Here is a 19,221-nt window from a genome sequence, read left to right on the forward strand (position 1 = left end):
TCCGGCACAACCACTCTCGTCCGTTGTTCCCATCTCGTCGAGCGTTCGTCTGCCGGAAATAAAATTGAAGGAGTTTTCTGGGAATCTTGATGATTGGGTTTCTTTTCGCGATCTACACATCTCGCTTATTCACTCGAGTGTGCAACTTACGGCAGTGCAGAAAATGCATTACTTGCGAGCAGCGCTTTCTGGCGAAGCGGCTCGTGTTATTTCCTCGCTCGAGATTTCCGCCAACAATTACCTTGTTGCATGGAAATTGTTGAAGGAACGTTTTGAAAACACCATCCTGCTGGTGAAACGGCATGTTTCTGCCCTACTTACAATTCCTTCACTGAAAAAAGAGTCTGCACAGGGACTTGCAGATCTCGCCGACGAATTCGATCGTCATGTACAGCTGTTGGATAAACTCGAAGATTCTGAAAACCACTGGAACGCCTTTCTAGTAGAGCGATTGAGTCAATGTCTTGATAGCGTTACACTCCGTGAGTGGGAGACACATGTTTCCGCAGGCGATGAATACCCGAATTACCGAGAATTACTCGAGTTTATCCACAGAAGATCGCGAATCGTACAAACTTTAAAGCTCTCCCAATCGGCAAACACCCAGTTCGAGATCAAGCATCCCAAACCCCGATCAGTTGTTGCCCATGTCGCTTCCGACAACGTTACCCAGTGCGTCAACTGTAAGCACGCTCACGTCCTGTTCCAGTGTGACCTCTCCACAACAACGGTTCGAAGTCGTGAAGAAGCACGGGATGTGCATTAACTGTCTCAAGGGAACACATCAAGCGAAAAACTGTTCCAGCGGTTCCTGCAAAAGCTGCTCTAAGAAGCACCACTCATTGTTACACCTGCCACCTCTCTCGTCGGCTTCTGGTTCACTACCAGTGGCAACAATCAAGCAGCCCACAGTGTACCAACCCGCTGCAGCATCTACTTCACAGTCGTGCCAAATGTCGCATTTTGTTCCAAACCTCCTCGGAGGCTCTTCGTCGCAGGAGCTCGCGGTTGCCTCACCACCTATCAATTCGTCGGTTCGATCGCAGTCGTCGCGCGGTAATTCAATTTAGTGAAGGGAGTGTCGTTGCATCAGCTGACCCTGCTACTATCGATGCTGATATACCCGCTGCAACAGCTACGCTATGCATAGCCATGCCACAGTTGTGGCCGCTATACGCTGGCCCAACTGCTGAGCAACTGCAACGCTATCCGTAGCCATGTCACAGTTGTGACCGCCATTGGTATCCGCTGTACCTGCATCTGCTGGCCCTGCTGCTATCGATAGTGAGATCCGCTGAAACTGCTACGCTTATTCGCAGCCATGCCACAGTTGTGGCCGCTATCCGCTATCGATGGTACCCACTGTTCGCTCCCGCTGCTGCTAAGGGAGGACTGCTGTCGTCGCTGTTCAGAACTACTATGAGCGGCTTCGACTAAAACAGGCTCTTATATAGGGATGAAAATAGGAATGAATTATTTAACGTACGTGGTGGAATGATATAACTTGAAAAATATGTGTGACTTCATTCTGGTTCAGAGCGATCATTTGATAAGCTCCACCTCTTTTTTCAGTTTCTAAAGTTTTTACTCAGTTTCGTAGCACGGATGCACAAAAATGATTTCTTGTCGAGCCGGACCGATAGCACTCTCATTGAAGCAACAAAATAACATGCTTTGTGTCGTGTTGTGCAGCTTGGTTGAAGAAAATGTTCCCGTCCCCATGTCGCATGTAAGCAGATTATTGCGTTCAGTAGATAGTGTATCCAGCGAATAAACACCGATGGTGCTCTCACACACGCAACGGTTTTAACCCGTATCTTATTGCGGTTTGTAACATCAAGTGGCAGCTGGCAGCTGGGAGACGACGAAATTCTGTTTATGCTGATTGATTGAATCGACTTCATATTAGCTCTGCATAGTCGAACTAACTGCTTTTGTGAATGCGTACTAACAGGGCAGTTTATTATTCAATGTCGGTTATGCTGATCGCAGCCTTTACGCTGCCCCTACAGTGGGAGGTTTACTAAATAAAGTGAAAATTAGACAACTACAACAGAATTTAATTGCATCCCGCACAGAATGTCTGCTTGTGTTGATGCCAGAAATTTATTAACCTTCAATTATTTTTTTATTTGCCTTCAAAAAAGCATGTTGCGGTTCAAAATCGGTTGCTAATTACAACTTTTAAGCTGCCCTAACATTGGGGGAACTAAGATACACGGACAACATGCACTGTGGAAGCTATTTCACATTCAGTAAATTAGACGGGTGCGACAAATTTAAATTGTTAGGATGCAACCCAGAATGCTTGCTTGCGTTGTCAAAAATTATTAACTTTCAATGACTTGTTTATTTGCCTTCAAAAAGGCATTTTGATTTCCAAAATTGGATTTCCTGATGGCAATCTTCATGCTGCCCCAACACGGGGGGAATAATGGCTGGCTGGCGACACACGCTGAGAAAAACCACGCTGCTCCTGAGACGTGGTGACCAACCACAGAGCTAGTGCTGCTGCTAAGGAAGGACGACTTGTCGCTGTCTAGAACTATTATGAGCGGCTCCGACTGAAACAGGCTCTTATATAGGCCAATTAGCATGTTTTCAATTGCAAGGTATATGATCCTGTCGACCGTGCTTGGGAAGCAAGCATATAACGATCAATCAGAGGTCGAATTTTTCGTTTTGACAAGGCTTGATTATTTTCAATAGTACAATAGTGTGAATAATAAAATTACAATTATCTTATTTGGGGAAGAATCTTAGAAGATTTTCCAATCTATTGCTGCAAGAACGAAGGAAATCCATCGAATACTAACCGATTTATTAGCATTTGAAATTGGACATATTTTTCACTTTTTTCGGTTTTAGATTTTCATTTCACATCCCTATGTAGCCGAACTTCCTGAGAGAAGTATTCTACTTCAAAACTGTTCTTCACTGATGAACATCTTCGTAAAAGCTATTCTGAGTTCATGGAGGAGTATGAGAGGTTGGGTCATATGGAGTTGAGTCCCGTCGCGTCGCGTAGCCCACAGTTTTTCCTTCCCCACCATGCCATCCAGCGTCCAGAGAGTACGACCACAAAAATACGAGTGGTATTCGACGGTGCATGTCGTGGAGCTGCTTCCTTGTCGCTGAATGATGCCCTCTACGTCGGACCAACAGTTCAGCCAGCTCTGTTTGCTACCATCATCAACTTCCGTTTACCACGATTCGCCATATCCGCCGATGCGGAGAAGATGTTTCGCCAGATGTGGGTTCACCCAGATGACCGAAAGTTCCAGCAAATTCTCTGGCGCAACAATCCGTCAGAACCAATCCGCAAGTATCAACTTAAAACCGTCACTTACGGTCTTGCGAATTCGCCATTCCATGCCGCTCGCGTTTTAAATCAATTAGCTACAGACGAAGGACATCGCTTTCCGCTGGCCGTGCCAGTGATACGGAAAGGCACCTACGTAGACGACGTTCTCACCGGACATGATGACCATGACACGATGGTCGAAACATGCAAGCAGTTGAGGGAGATGATGAAATCCGGTGGTTTTGTACTTCGCAAGTGGGCATCCAACTGCAAGACAGTCTTCAGTCAAGTCCCAGAAGAACTCTGGGATACCTCAGCAGAATTGGAGCTCGATCGTTCGCAAGCCGTCAAAACTTTGGGGTTGTTGTGGTTCCCTCACCAGCATGACGTCTTCAGAATCAAGGTTCCCGCTCTTCCAGAGCTTGAGGTCGTCACCAAGCGGATTGTCGTGTCGGAGATGTCCCAACTATTCGACCCGCTTGGACTTCTAGGACCTGTGGTGGTCAGTGCCAAAATGTTCATCCAAAGAAGTATCGTGCAGACATTAGGGAGCTTACCCTGCTGCAGGTTCCAAGAAGGGTCCTGTGGAACAAGGATACAGAACGCCAGTACTCAGTACACTGCTTCTGCGATGCCTCGCAGAAGGGATTCGGATGCTGCGTGTAAATCGTATCTTTGGATGAGTATGGCCAGCGTCATTCACACCTGCTCACGTCGAAATCTCGCGTCGCACCTCTTCGTGGAAGGTCAATTCCACGCTTGGAGCTCCGCGCAGCCCTTCTCGGGAGTCAACTGGTCCACTGCTTACGAACTGACACCAACATCACTGGACCAGTCACATTTTGGACCGACTCTACTATCGCACTTCACTGGATCAAATCCAGATCGAATTCCTGGAAAGTCTTCGTGTCGAATCGGGTCGCAGAGATCCAACGCTTAACGAAGGATGCGCAGTGGATGCACGTACCGACCGATCTAAATCAGAGTATCTCAAATTCCCCGTCGAGCAATGGCCAAAGTGTCCGATTTCGATGCCGAATAAAACGGATTTGGAGGAGGAGATGCGTATGTTGGTTTCCCTGCATCTACTACAAGACAACGGAAGCATCTTTAGTGCATTCTCGGAGTTAGCCAAGCTAACGCGCTTCGTCGCGTACTGCTTTCGGTTTCGGAACAACTGCAAGCTTCCGAAAGATCAACGCGTGTTGTCCCCGCTGTCGCCTCAAGAAGTGGACTGTGCGCTGAAATCATTAGTTCGCCTCGCCCAGCGCCAGGAATTCCCAACAGAAGTTAAACTACACAGTCAAAAGCAGACCGAGAACACAGTCAGAGTCGCATCGAAGTCGGCACTACAAAACCTGAACATATTCATGGACGATTTCGGACTACTGCGGATGGACGGAAGATTGAAAAACTTAAACGCACCGTTCGACACTCGCTTTCCGATTATGCTTCCAGCTAAACATAGTCTGAGCATCCTCATCGCCAGGTCAGTTCACCTTCAGACACTTCACGGTGGACCGTCGCTTGTGCTCGCTACCATCCGTCAACGATTCTGGTCACTCCGGGGTCGCGAGTTGGCTCGTAAGGTCTTTCGACGATGCGTCACCTGCTTCCGGTGCAATCCTACAACAGGAAATCAGATTATGGCACCTTATCCGTCGTTTCGCCTCAGACCAGCTCGAGCTTTTACGTACTCGGGAATGGATTACTGGGGCCGTTTCTCGTTCGTCCGTTAATTGGGAAAGGCTCGTCCGTTATGGTGTACGTCGCGTTGTACGTCTGCATGGTGGTGAAGGCCGTGCATCTCGAGGTCGTCGCTGATCTGTCGTCCGCCGCGTGCATAAACGCCGTCAAACGCTTCGTCGCCAAACGCGGTCGGGTTCTTGAGTTGCACTGTGACAATGCAACCGCTTTCGTCGGAGCAGATCGTGAGCTGCGTCAGCTGCGGAAAGAGTATCTGCGGCAGTTCCAGTCGGCGGAATGGGGTCTCTACTGTGCGGACAATGGCATCACCTTTCGGTTCATTCCAGCCCGCTCTCCACACTTCGGAGGCATCTGGGAAGCCGGAGTGAAATCGTTTAAGTACCATTTTCGTCGCGTCATGGGACAAAAGGCTTTCACAATGGACCAGTTCCTAACGGTCGTTGCTCAAGTAGAAGCAGTCCTGAACTCCCGTCCTCTTGTTCCCATTTCTGATTCGCCTAACGACCTCTCCGTTCTGACCCCAGGGCACTTTCTCATTGGAGAGCCTCTTGTCTCTATTCCTGAGCCTGATCTACTTCACCAGTCCCCTAATCGCATCACCCGTTTGCAGGACATGCAACGCTCGGTCCAAGATCTTTGGCGTTGTTGGTCGCGGGACTACGTGAGCCAGCTGCACCAGCGTAGCAAGTGGAGGCGCCCGGCAGTAGACGTCCGCAAGGGTCAATTGGTGCTGTTGAAGCAAGACAACTACCCTCCACTACAATGGCCTCTCGGGCGTATCATCGAAACTATCCCCGGTTCGGACGGGCGAGTCCGAGTCGTGGTAGTCAGAACGGCTTCGAAGGACTTCAAGCGAGCGGTCACGGAGATTGCGGTCCTTCCAATCGATTCCGACGACGAGGTAGACGCATCAACATCAACATCAACTTCCGAAGTGGTTGTCGGTTGAAACGGACGGTTTCAACGGCGGCCGGCATGTTGAGAACAGCAACTTGTATTTAAATGCCTGAAAAGAAAAATTAGAATTTACTATAATATTATAAACCAACACAAATCATCCCAGAATTATACTTACCTACATCTACTCACTTTGATCCACTTTCGTTATAAAATGCACACACGCAGACAAGAAACCAACGGAAATCATTGTTAACAATGTATGAGACAGAACAAATAGAACCATCGTAGAGTAAAGTTCGCATTCCTACAAAGTTATTAGTCGTCAGTCCGAAAACCATTTTTATCTTCGCTTTTTTGCATTTCGTTTGGTCGGTCAAAGTACTACAGTGCCGGGAAGTGTCCGCCTCCAGTCCGGATAAATTTTTCGTCGATTCACCCCCGAAACACAATTGTTACGGAACATTTTAGTGGCTAGTAAAAAATTCAGATTACTAGGAAAATAGTAATTTGTGGATTATACACTGTTTTCCTGCTTTGGGATTTCTTTATAAATTTATTTGTATTTCTGCAATTTTGAACATTTATTTTTACAAGGAGAGCTGATACTCGTAAGGCTACAGAGTCCGCTTCGGTAAGCTGATGGCCGTGTGTTGCAATATTATCTAGAAGCAGACCAGGTTATCAAAGGACTTCAGCATGGATTTTTGCCTTTCTCCTAGAAAGCACTGGCAAAACCGAAAGTATAAAAGTGCTCCAAAGAGCCGAATGGCATATATCACTCGACTCAGTTCGATGAGCTGTGTGTGTATGTGCAACTTTTCAATCTCACTCAATTTTCTCAGAGATGGCTGGACCGTTTTTTATAAAATTATTCTCAAACGAAAGGTCTAGTTGCTCCATAAAACCCTTTTGTATTTTATTGTAATAGGATTTTTAGTTTGTATGTTACACGCAAAACATTTTCTTATTACTTTAGGAGCAATAGCGCAAAATTGCCTTTTAGGTAACAAATCTTTTACTTAAAAGGCAATAAATTTCTTCCCCAGTCAAGTAACAACACATACTGTCATATATTTAGCACGTGTTAAGGGAGTACGACTATCTAATAATGGTCGTTTCAACCACATGCAAACATTTTTTCTGTCGAAAAATGCTCCCTTTCTATTTCAAGTCAAAAAAAAATCACACATCGCATATGTCGCATATGTTGCACATGTTACAAGTTTCTTCAATCTCCAATTCATCCAGTGTGCGTGTATTAGTTCGCTCGTTGTATGCATACGAAGTAGAGAGAAAATATGACAAGAGCTGCCAAGCAACATTTTCCCCGTCATAGAATATGCAAACGTAGATGTTTTGAAAGACTTGAAATGCGTCTTGAAATCACATCACGATCTGTAAACTGCGTTAGAGAAAAACAAAAACATCCGCTTTCTTGCAAGCTATCTAAAACACATACTCATTGGTTCATGGAAACTCATTTGGACCTGTTTGAAAATACAAAACTCGTGCCCATCCAGAACAATATTCGCAACTTCGGCAACTCCGGTCAGACAGTATTACGAAAGTGTTTCTAATTAGACATTTGAGATTCTGATTATGTGTGGATGAAGGGGACAAAAATGAACCTGATTGTTACATCAATACAAATGCAGCGAGTGAAGTCTTGCTAACACATGCATTGCGGTGCTTGGCTGTATGTTCTCCTGCAGAAACACATGCAAGCGTGGGGCCGTCATAATTTTTGTTACTTTTTAGTTATTACCCTTTGTGTATAATGCGCAGTCATAAGACTCAAAAAGTAATAAAAAATTGCCCTAAAGTAATAAAATGTTCCCCGTTTGCGTTGGGTGTATTTATCAAAATGTAAAAATCACGAAAGTTTATTATCTCAGAAACTACACAACCGATTTCAACAAAATTGATTTTAAATGAAGAGGCTACCTAAAAAACCGTGAACTTTTAAGTTTCATGAGAATTGGACATATGTATGGGTCAAAAGTTATAGAAAGAAACGTGTTCTGGAGACTATTTAATCTCACTCATGTTTCTCAGAGATGGCTGGACCAATTTTCATAAAATCAGTGTCAAACGGTAGGTCTGTTGCCCCATAAGACCCTATTGATTTTTTGCAAACGGACTTTTAATTTGCCTGTTTTGTTAAAAAATGTGAAATCCAGCTATGAAAAGAAACATATTCCAAAGAATACACAAACTCACTCACTTTTCTCAGAGATGGCTTAACCGATTTCCACAAAATTAGTGTCAAATGAAAGTTCTAGTTGCCTCATAACACCCTATTGAATTTTACTGTAATCGGAAAATAAAAAAATCGCGTCATATATTTGATACATATTTATTTATTATTTGCATGTGTTAATGTGTCTTTATATGTGTTTGACTGTTATGTTTCAAATGTTCGGTAAAGTTTCACTGCTGGCTACCACAAATTCGTTATTTGGAGTGATGAATAAATCCAGCAAATATTATCAAGGTGTATTTTTGACGTGGGACTACGTCTTTGTTTTCTATACTGGTATGCATTCTGTAAAATTGGAAATGAAACTGGCAAATGTTGCGTCAGATTTCAAACGATAATAACAGCATAACCACATGATGGATAGAAATAACCAATATGTTGTTGGATAGATAAAATGTTGAACAATTTTATAATGCTCTAGTTATCATTATTTTTTCATTGCAAAGCGGTAAAAATTGATAAAAAATGTCGATGGAAAAATTTACGCGAACAATGACTCAATCACATTCGAGCATTCCTAGCACAGACGACATGAATAGACACCAATAATTCCCTGTGATATTCTCTGTATCAATATCCAAAAAAAAAAATTGACAGTCTCACCGTCCCAATAGGTCATTTTATGTTTACTTCCATGAACATAGACTAATTTGATGTCTCGAAGGTAAAGGTTTTTCGAAAAGTTTGAAACAACCCCTTTTCTTGAACAGTTTCTAAACCTGCTGTTAGAGCGTAACAGAAACTGATGTTTTGAAAGAAAACATGCTGGTAAAAGCAACAGTACTGTAGAGTATATGTGGAGCAGAGCGCCGCTAGTTTCTCGTCGTCAATCATTGCAGCGGGCACGACTTCTATTCGCGTGCAATCAAAACTGCAATGCTGCTACTGATGATGATTGAAAGTTTATCTCATGAATATGATTACCATAAAACCATAAATTACTCAACAATAATTGAACATGTTTGCAACGGTTATAAGTTATTTTTATTTATTTTTTATCTTCGTTAATCACTAAATAATCGTGTCCGACATAATATTGAACGAGTAGGGGGAATAGGGGCATAATGAGCTGAGAATTCCCTAACTTGGTTGCTGATTTGAGCATGGAAAATGACAAAAATTTCAAGCTGTCTTCAGTGCAAAACATGAATTAACTATCTATAATTAAAGGTACACTATTCACAAATTAAAAAGTTTATCGTATAATGGTTAAAAACACAAATTAGATTCATGCATCAAAAACTAGCAATCAGTCGATGTGTGGGGCACAATGAGCTCCCCACTGGGGCATAATGGGCATCCACGGGGTATAAGGAGCACTCTTATAGAACATATTTTAAAACAGTGTAGAAGTACTAATGGGCCAAAGTTTGCTTTTTCGTTCATGTCCCGTCGCGCCTTATGGTGGCCAATTCTGCCTGCAGTCCCTTTTTCTGACCGATTCGGTCTCAAAGATTTTTCGATATATGTTCGCCACCATTACTGTAAACAAACACTGACTATGGAAACAGATAACTCACAAGTCAACTGAGATGAATTTCACGTAAGTTTATGTGACAAGGTGTGCTCATTTCACCCCACCTAAAGGTGACCATTTCGCCCCTATCGAATTAGTTAAAGTTAACATAAGATTTTAACACTGATTATAGCTTAAAATCTAAACTTCAATAATGGTGAAATTTGGGGTCCGACGTCCCCACGTCATATTGATGTGTCTACATACTTGATTGAGCCATTTAAACGACCGTAGAAGCTTATTTTGTAGTGCGAAATAATAATAATTTTTCCAACATCCGGGAACCAAGTTGATTTTTTCAAATTATTTTCTTCTTTTTTTTAAACAGACAAATCACTTTTGTTCTACATAAAGAGATACTGTAGTAACTACGGAAGAGTTCCACATACTATATTGTATTGAAAAATGCGTAGTTTCGCATAAAAGAGGGGTGCCCATTTCGTCTCGTGTGCTCATTATGCCCCTAATCCTCTAAGTTTCTAAAAATACTAATTTATAGAATTAATAGATGGCGAGTGCTTGTGAATTTTTTGTCCATTTACTAGGATCTATTCAGATTTTTTCTTGCATTTCAACATTGTTAGAAATATTTTTTTTAACAAATAAATAATTTACTTATATTAGCTGTCTACGTAGTACAGTGAATGTAATTGTTGGCAAATGAAACAAACCTGTACAGCTAAAAAATAAAATGATTCTTTTTAAACTTTAACTTCGTTGTAATTGTTAACTGTTGTTTGCACAAAAAAACACTACAGGCACAACATCACCAGGTGTAAATGAAGTGCTTTCGAGTGTAATTAAATATATTTCTCAGAAAATGAAGGGAGTGTGAGAATTAAAATACGTAAATCAATGAACAAACGAATTTATTGTGTCTGTAATTACAGTGCTTAGTCCCACGTCACCATTTCATACAACCCTAGGGCTGTATACCTTGTAGTATTTTCTGAAAATTGAAGTGTTCGTGTAAATCTATTCAAACAAATAATAGGTTTAAATGAGAAAGGCTGGGTCTAACCGCTAGGTGGATTAATTTGGTTTTTCCCAGACTTCTCACCGCCTCGCTTGGTTCGAATCTGTTTGCTTCCTCAAGAAAATCTAAAGAGAGAACAAATCGTCAGTTGAATTCAATACTGGCACAACTCAAAATTCATAGTTTCGAGAAAAACGTGTTTGAAAATTTGCGTCAAAAATGTCTTCCTTCATGTTCGTGAAAAATTCCAATTTTAAGACTTCCCATTTTTATTGAACTTGTTTGGGTCTATCATGTGCATGTAATAAGCAAGTTATAAACATTGTAACCTCAGTTTTTTGTCTTTTTAGAAATATTTTAGATTTGTGCAATTGTGAATTTTGAAACGGGTCTTTGAGAGAAAAAACTTTATAGTATTTGGCATCGTTTGCCATCAATAACTCAAAACTGCAAAATTTTGAGTTGTGCCAATATTGAATTCAACTGACGATATGTATACTTCTGGAACATGTCGAATCCTGATCGCAATGCTCATCGGTCGATTCTCGTAATGAAGGACGAGCCCAATCTTTACTATACGGCAGATCCTCCAGAAATGCCGTGAATACAGAACCCCACGCACCAGTTATTCCTCTACTTCAAAGCCGCGTATGACATTGTGCTTGTGCGGATTTCGAGCAGATTGTCGGGTCAATTTGAATCCCGCAGAGGACTTCAACTTCGAGGACTTCGAGTCAGCGGAAGTCGCACCTACAATTGCAATTGCGGTCGAACAGACTTAGCCCCGGTACTAAAAGTAACCTGTACAAAACGCCTATAAGACCGGTTGTTCTTAAACTTGGACAATGCTCGGGGAGGACCTGCGCTCGGAGTTTTCGATGATCTTTAGCGGCGTGTAGGAGAACGGAATATGGAGGCAGAGAATGATCCATGAGCTCGCGCAACTCTACAGCGAACCCAGTATTCGAAAAATGGCTAAAACTGGACGAATACGCTAAGCAGAACATGTTGCAAGAATGCCGGACAACTGCCCTGAGAAGATGGTAACAATACAATATCACACGCTTAGCCTTGGGGCTAATAGCGGTCTCGATCAACTAGATTAGTTGAGAGAATTCGGTATCGATATTGTTTTTGGCACATTTTGCATGTGTAGGATAAGTACAACGATACACCGTGCCCCAGTGCTGAGCCGAGAAAATTTCCAGCTCGAAAAGATCCTCGACCTGAACGGGAATCGAATCCGACAACACAACCGATGCCTATCGACATCGCTAACCACAGAGCCACGGAGATCACCAGCAATGCAGTTTTCTTCGAGTTTTCTAATTTTTTTGAAAATCGGATAAATTGAAAACATGTTATAAGAAAATATATATACTTTCCTTTGTAAGAAATTTTGATTTTTGACTCAAAATTTTTTTTTCCTATTAATTCAAAAACAACAAAACATCATTTTTTTTCTGTCAAAGGTGACTTATCAAAAGGAGGAACACTTCCTTTAAATTTAATAATTTATTATTGTATAAACCATGCTTTAAAAAAAATTAGATGGCTAAAAATTTCCTTATGATCTCTATAACAATAAGAATAAAACCGTTTTTGCGTGGATTTTAAAATACACCCGGGTTTCCTATGCGAATTTCGGAATCTATGTCGTGGAAATTTCCAAAGTTTAGTTCACAAATATCCCCCTTACTTTTATTACTGACTCTCGTTTTTGTAAAAATAGGCGTTGCAAAAGGCAGACTTCGTCAAACGTCAAACAAAGAAAAGTTTGAACACGGATTTCAAAATTACCGCGAAATTACTGCGTTTTTGTGTGGATTTCACAGCCTACGTTATAAACGACTTTAATGTATTTATTTGTTTAAAATTGCAAAATGCAAAATTACTCAAATATAAACTCCTTTGATTCCAATGTTTTATATATGATGCAGTAAATGTAATAAAAATTCTTAGCAACAAAAAAAAATAAAAAAATCAATAAACCTGAATTTTCTTAGGGGCCATCCACATACCACGTGGTAAAACTGTCCTGTGGGGGGGGGGGGGGGGGGGGTCTGTGTGATTTTTTTTCCTCATATATCATTTATTTGACACGGCACAAATACAATTTAATGTTTAACGGCGCCAATTATATCTGGTGACTTAAAAACTAAAGCAAACTTTTTATCCTCGCTGCCGACTACGAGCTGAAATTAAGTCTAACTTAAAACTAGCATGAATTTTTCAATCATTGTTTTGTTGTTGAATGGTCGTCTGATGCTCTTCGAATGGCCGATGGCATGAGCTGGGGCAGAGGTTTGTATTCTCGGGTCCTGGAGGTATTGTGCGGGGTCTAGTTGCTGGTTATGGTTCGTTGTTGTTGTTCGCTAGTGTTCAAGTGGCCATTTGGTATGTGCCGCTGAGCCAAAATATCACTGAAGGCCTCGGGTTCTCAGGTCGTGGCGAATTCGAGTGCGGTGCAGTTGCTGATTCCAAAATCTGTGCTTAAGGTTCAAACGTGTTCTTGTCATTTTGTTGGGTGTAGACGGAGGGGAACGGGACTAGACTGGGGCATGGATGGATTTCAGGAAAACGTGTATAAGGGACATGTAGGATAGGTCACGGCTCGCCAAGACATCACGAACAGGTACAGCTGGCCGTCTACCTACGGCCTCAAGGGAAGCTACTAATTTAGACCTGGCGTCACGGTGGACAGGGCATGACCAAACAACGTGCTCTATGTCGTGATAACCTTCACCACAGGCACAGATACCACTTTCCCCGAGCCCAATACGACGGAGATGCGCATCAAATCTATAGTGGTTGGACATAAGCCGAGACATCACGCAAATGAAATCTCGACCTATATCCAACCCCTTGAACCACGGATTCGTCGATACCTTGGGTATAATGGAATGTAACCACCTTCCCAGTTCCCCCTTGGTCCAAAAATTTTGCCAACTGATGATCGTATTCTGACGTACAAATGCAAAAAATTCATTAAAAGCAATTGGTCTTTCATAAATTTCACCGTTTGTTGCGCCCACCTTAGCCAAAGAATCCGCTTTCTCATTGCCCGGTATCGAGCAGTGAGAAGGGACCCACGCTAAGGTAATCTGATACGATTTTTCGGATAAAGCACTCAGATGTTCCCGTATTTTCCCCAGGAAATACGGAGAGTGCTTAACATCTTTCATCGATCGGAGAGCCTCAATGGAACTGAGACTGTCCGTAAAGATGAAATAATGGTCCGTGGGCATTTTTTCGATAATCCCTAGGGTGTACTGAATTGCAGCTAATTCTGCGACGTAAACAGAAGCAGGATTATCGAGCTTATGGGAGACGGTTAAATTGTTATTGAAAATACCGAAGCCAGTGGACCCATCAAGAAGTGATCCGTCAGTGTAGTACATATTGTCGCAGTTGATGTTTCGATATTTATTGGAAAAAATTTTGGGGATCTGCTGCACGCGTAAATGATCCGGGATTCCACGAGTTTCTTCTATCATGGATGTATCGAAAAACACAGTAGAATCAGAAGTATTTGATAAGTCGACACGATTTGGAATATTCGAAGAAGGGTTAATATTTTGGGACATGTGATTGAAATACAATGTCATAAAACGGGTTTGAGAATTAAGTTCGATTAACCTTTCAAAATTTTCAATCACGGGACGGTTCAAGACCTCACATTTGATAAGAATACGAGAAGACAGGCTCCAGGAGCGGTTTTTCAATGGTAGTACTCCAGCTAAGACCTCCAAACTCATCGTATGGGTCGACTGCATGCAACCTAAGGCGATACGCAAACAACGATATTGTATTCGCTCCAGTTTGATCAAATGTGTGTTTGCTGCGGAGCGGAAGCAGAAACACCCGTATTCAATAACAGACAATATCGTTGTTTGGTAAAGCCTTATAAGGTCTCCTGGGTGGGCTCCCCACCATTGTCCGGTTATTGTACAAAGAAAATTCACTCTTTGTTGACATTTTTTCATCAGATACCTCACGTGACAACCCCAGGTCGAACCAGACACCAAGATATTTGTGTACCAAAACCTGAGAAATCGTTTTACCCATTAATTGTGTTTGAAGCTGAGCAGGTTCATGCTTCCTAGAAAAAACTACTATCTCAGTTTTCTCCGGAGAGAATTCGATACCTAGCTGTAAAGCCCAAGCAGTCAAATTGTCCAAGGTATCTTGCAATGGTCCTTGCAAAACGGCAGCTTTGGCTCCTGTAACAGAGATAACACTGTCGTCTGCAAGTTGTCTTATCGTGCATGAATTTGCCAGACATTCGTCGATGTCATGTACATAAAAATTGTAAAGAAGGGGGCTTAAACATGAGCCCTGGGGAAGACCCATGTAGATACGATCGCTGCAAGGAGGGGCCATTGAGCAGTCAACTTCTTCAAAAATGTTTTAACTGTTGGGAGGAATGCTGTAAGAAAAACTTTTATTGGATCGGGCACATTGAAAGTTTCAAAAATCCAGTCCACAATGTCAGAAAATTTCACCAGTCCAACATTTGATTTTTCAACTGGATGTGCAAAAGGAACAACTGGGGTTTTAGATGTTCCAGGAAGTGCTGGGAACTCCTTCTGGGACTTTAAATTTGCAAGCCCAGGAGGAGTTTGCTTCGGTTTTTCCGCTGCACTTTTAGGTTTGTTTGTACCATTCATTTCACTATGGGAAATATTTTTCCTCTCTCTAGACTCCCCAGGATTGGCGTAAGATGTTCCCGCTGGTGGATCGTCAGAATCGGTTTCATCAGAGGACAACAGATCGAAGGGGTTCGAAGTAACGGGAGAAGTGGTAACGGTCTTCTTCAGCATGTCAGCGTAGGAACGCTTTGAACGCTCTTCGAGAGACCGTTTTATTTTATCCCTGCGCTGCATGTACACCGGGCATGTCGAGAGCTCATTCAGATTTTCCCCGCAGTGAATACACTTTTCAGCGTTAGCACTGCAAGAATCTTCCGCATGAGACTCCCCACACTTGCCACAACGTGCCTTATTGCAGCAGTAGGCGGCTGTATGGCCTAACTGCTTGCAATTCAGGCAGTTCATGACGCGGGGTACGTAGAGCCTCACAGGGAGACGAACCCGGTGGATCGAGATGTGGCTTGGTAGTGCAGACCCGGCGAACGTAACTCGAAACGAGTCTGACGGAGTGTAAACTTTTTTGTCACCGACGAGCGATACCGACCGCAATTGCTTGCAGTCGAGCACCTTCACATCGGGACATGTGCTGTTCTTGAAGCACCCTTTAGCACTTTTCAATATACACTCCACGGAAAGACTCGAATCGGTCACGACACCGTCGATCTCTACATCTCTAACGGGTACATAGACACGGTATTCCCGTGTAAAGAGCTCGGAGCAAGCTATATCGTTGGCCTCTTTAAGGTCATTGACCACGACACGGAGCTTGTTCGGCCTGATTTTAGAAATTTTAGTCACAGCTTTATAGTGTGACGTCAGGTTTTTCGAAATCTGTAATATGTTCAATGATTTCGATTTCGGCCCTGCTTTAGGTCTGAGGTAAACTGCCACTGGAAGTGTCGATCCGTCTGGATACAACCTGACACGTGAGGGAGCTGAAGAATTAACAGTAGAAGGAGGGGCAGGAGGGACAGGGTCGGGGGGATTCGAGGATGGAGGTGCGGGAGGTGGGGGATCTACATCCATCGCGCTAATACTAGCGCGCCGATGGGACAGACAAGAAGCACGTACCTTCCTTTCCTTTTCTCCTTCGTGTTGGATAAACGTCCACAGGAGTACACTGCACTCACCACCAAATCGTTCGACAGCAGGCAGCTACAAAGCGACAAAGTTACACAAAGGCACTTGACCTTGAATGCGAAGCAGCAATCTAAACAAAAGACACCGGGCCCGGTCAAAGAATGCCAGCACTTGTGCAAACGTTTTGAATTTTATCGGAGCGAGTTCGAAACACAACCGATGCTGATGCGTGTTCGGCACACAATGGGGTCTGTGTGATGTTCACGGTCCATACACAATTTTTAGAATTTATATGGGCAGTTGTCCACACGGGGGGATGGGGTGGGTTAAAATCGTTAAAAACTGTCCACGTAGTATGGGGCCATCCACATACCACGTGGACAGCATTGAAGGGGGGCCGGGGGGGGGGGGGGTATTCCACGGTCCTTACAAAAAAAGAATTTATATGGGCATTTGTCCACGGGGGGGGGGGGGGGGGGTGAGGGGGAGGGGGGTAACAATCGTTAAAAATCTGTCCACGTGGTATGTGGATGGCCCCTATGTGGATGACCCCTTATAATTTTCCAATTTAAAATCTGCTTTTTCAGACAATACTCAAATTTACAAATTTTTCGTCGATAATGGCACAGCGGTTTTTACGTGATTTAATTATGAATACTTCGAAATCATGGTGCACCTATTACGAATGCACAATAGAGCATTCGCTTTTGGGGGATGCCATAAACCCTGGATACGCAATATTACATTAAATATTCATTTTGCGTAACTGCACGGATAAGGACTGCGGATTAGGATTGCACTTCTGCAATAAAGCATACCCGTCTTTCTCATGCTGTTGTAAGTCTTGAATGTAATGTTCTGATAGAATTTTAGTTTTTAGTTCCATTTGTTTTCCCCAATACACTTTTCCACGCGAATTTCAGAATGTACTTAATCTAATTACTGATTATTCAGTAATTTAGCCTAACCTTTTTATACTTTTTCTCAATTTCCAGTTCAATTCTCAGGTGGAAATAGCACTACTATTGATTCTTTCCCGAAAGTGTTTAGCAGAAATGATTAAAAACCTTCAGCAAGTGATTTTTTCTGCGAGATCTTCCAAATTTACGTATCCCCGCGTAAAAGAAGACTTAGTGTAGTTGGAAATGATGAGTTTGTGTTTTGACATTACGTTTCCAAAAATTCGCCTATTAAAGGCTCAAAATTTATACAATTTATTGAATGAACTGTAATGAAAACTTTTCGAGCGTTCAGAATATTTTTTTTCGTGAAACTTTTATAAATTTCCTAAGTTACCTTGAAATACTGAGAGGAGAACCACAGGAAACAGTTTCCAAATTATTTATATTTTATTACATTATTTGATTCGGGCTGCTTACTTTACCTCCCAAATGGTCCAAGGTGGCCTAATAAGCCAGTCATCGTAGGTTCGAGTCTCGGCTCGGGAGAGGTCGTTAGTGTCAGTAGAATCGTTACAACGTTAGAGCGTTAGAACCGCAATTGTCATGTAATCTAAACAGTTGGCTGGGAAGTCTGTGTATGAAAAAAGGACGAGTTCCGAATCGGAATGTAGCACAAAGGCCTTGTTTTTGATTCGGGCTGCATCCAAAAATAATTCTAAATATGCCATTTAATTGAAAATACGTGAAAAGAGGAATCATGTTCGAAATTCACAGTATGAATAATGTAAAAAGAACAGCAAAATTACACCAAGAAAATTAAAAGGGGCTTGCACGAAACAGGTATTCTGAAGGCCGTTTTCACCGTAAACCATGCCCAACGAAATTTCGTAAATATGCAGAAATTTTAAATTAAATTGAGGTTTAGCATCAGATCTCTATAAAATTATACTGATAATGAAAAATATAATTAACTTTCGTTTCGACATAGCACATCAATAATTTGTAAATTTCTGCGCAGATAACTGCATTTACAATCATTTGTTTATCCATCAATGTTCATCGTAATTAGAATATCTTCCAATAAAAATAAATAACGACATTGCTATCTCTAGTTTTTACAGGGTGCTACCTTTTTCAGTTCGTGAATGAGATTCAAGGTAATAATTTACCTTCACACTGCATGTTTGTAATTTAGAGAATTTAAAATATTGTGGAATGCTTAAAATCTGTGTTAAAAGAATAACAAAGTTAGGATTTTAGGAATGCAAAACTGCAAGTCAAAATTTATTTGAATTTTAATGTATGTAACCAAATCTAAGGCTGACATGGATATTATAACATTTGTTTTGTATGCTAGTTGCAGATTTACAATAAGTCATTTGGGACTCCTAACATATCTTTTGAGCTCGTGACTGTGTATAAAATATAAAAGCAGATACAAAAGATTAAAAAATGCCAAAAAAATCACGAGTTCAATACCGGTGCAGCACCATTACGCAGAATGTTTGATTCCACCACCAGACAAACAAAACCTTCTCGCTTTCTCCATGGGCAAACACCTATTCGTTTTTTATCAGCCCCTTCGGTATTGTTCTCCAGCAAGCTGCCAGAAGATTCTGTTCTGCTTGCCTACCCGCCGTATGACGTACGATTGCTTCGCAGTCACCCATTATCAATAATTATGCATTTTGTTTCGGCTTTTCGGTTTCGACCGGCGGCCAATAATCTGCCCGCGATGTTCCACTCGAGTACGTGTGCATTTTGGTTGGTGTCATTCTGCGTTTAAACTCATCAATTTGCTATTATTGTTATTTCCGAACGCGCTCTCTATTTTCAATTTTTACTGGGCAAAGCAACGCTGGGTGCGCAGTGATCGAAAAAATAAAAAGGAACAACTGAAATGCATTTTTTTTCTCCCATCAAT

The 19,221-nt window shown here is 42.1% G+C and overlaps 4 protein-coding genes across 5 annotated transcripts in view; 3 read left to right on the top strand and 1 right to left on the bottom strand.

Annotated features, from left to right (window-relative positions):
- LOC129722417 (uncharacterized) overlaps positions 1 to 19,221 on the bottom strand; it is a 35,982-nt gene that overhangs the window by 16,115 nt on the left and 646 nt on the right. The window lies entirely within an intron of this gene.
- LOC129725814 (uncharacterized) lies at positions 164 to 766 on the top strand. Its single transcript, XM_055682057.1, has one exon. It carries the CDS (start codon positions 164 to 166, stop codon positions 764 to 766), a length of 603 nt encoding a protein of 200 aa, XP_055538032.1.
- LOC129725823 (uncharacterized) lies at positions 4,336 to 5,043 on the top strand. Its single transcript, XM_055682084.1, has one exon. The coding sequence runs from the start codon at positions 4,336 to 4,338 to the stop codon at positions 5,041 to 5,043; it is 708 nt and encodes a 235-aa protein (XP_055538059.1).
- On the top strand, positions 5,064 to 5,960 carry LOC129725824 (uncharacterized). Its single transcript, XM_055682085.1, has one exon. It carries the CDS (start codon positions 5,064 to 5,066, stop codon positions 5,958 to 5,960), a length of 897 nt encoding a protein of 298 aa, XP_055538060.1.

Source organism: Wyeomyia smithii, chromosome 2 (genome assembly GCF_029784165.1).
Source record: "Wyeomyia smithii strain HCP4-BCI-WySm-NY-G18 chromosome 2, ASM2978416v1, whole genome shotgun sequence".
Taxonomy (NCBI): Eukaryota; Metazoa; Arthropoda; class Insecta; order Diptera; family Culicidae; genus Wyeomyia; species Wyeomyia smithii.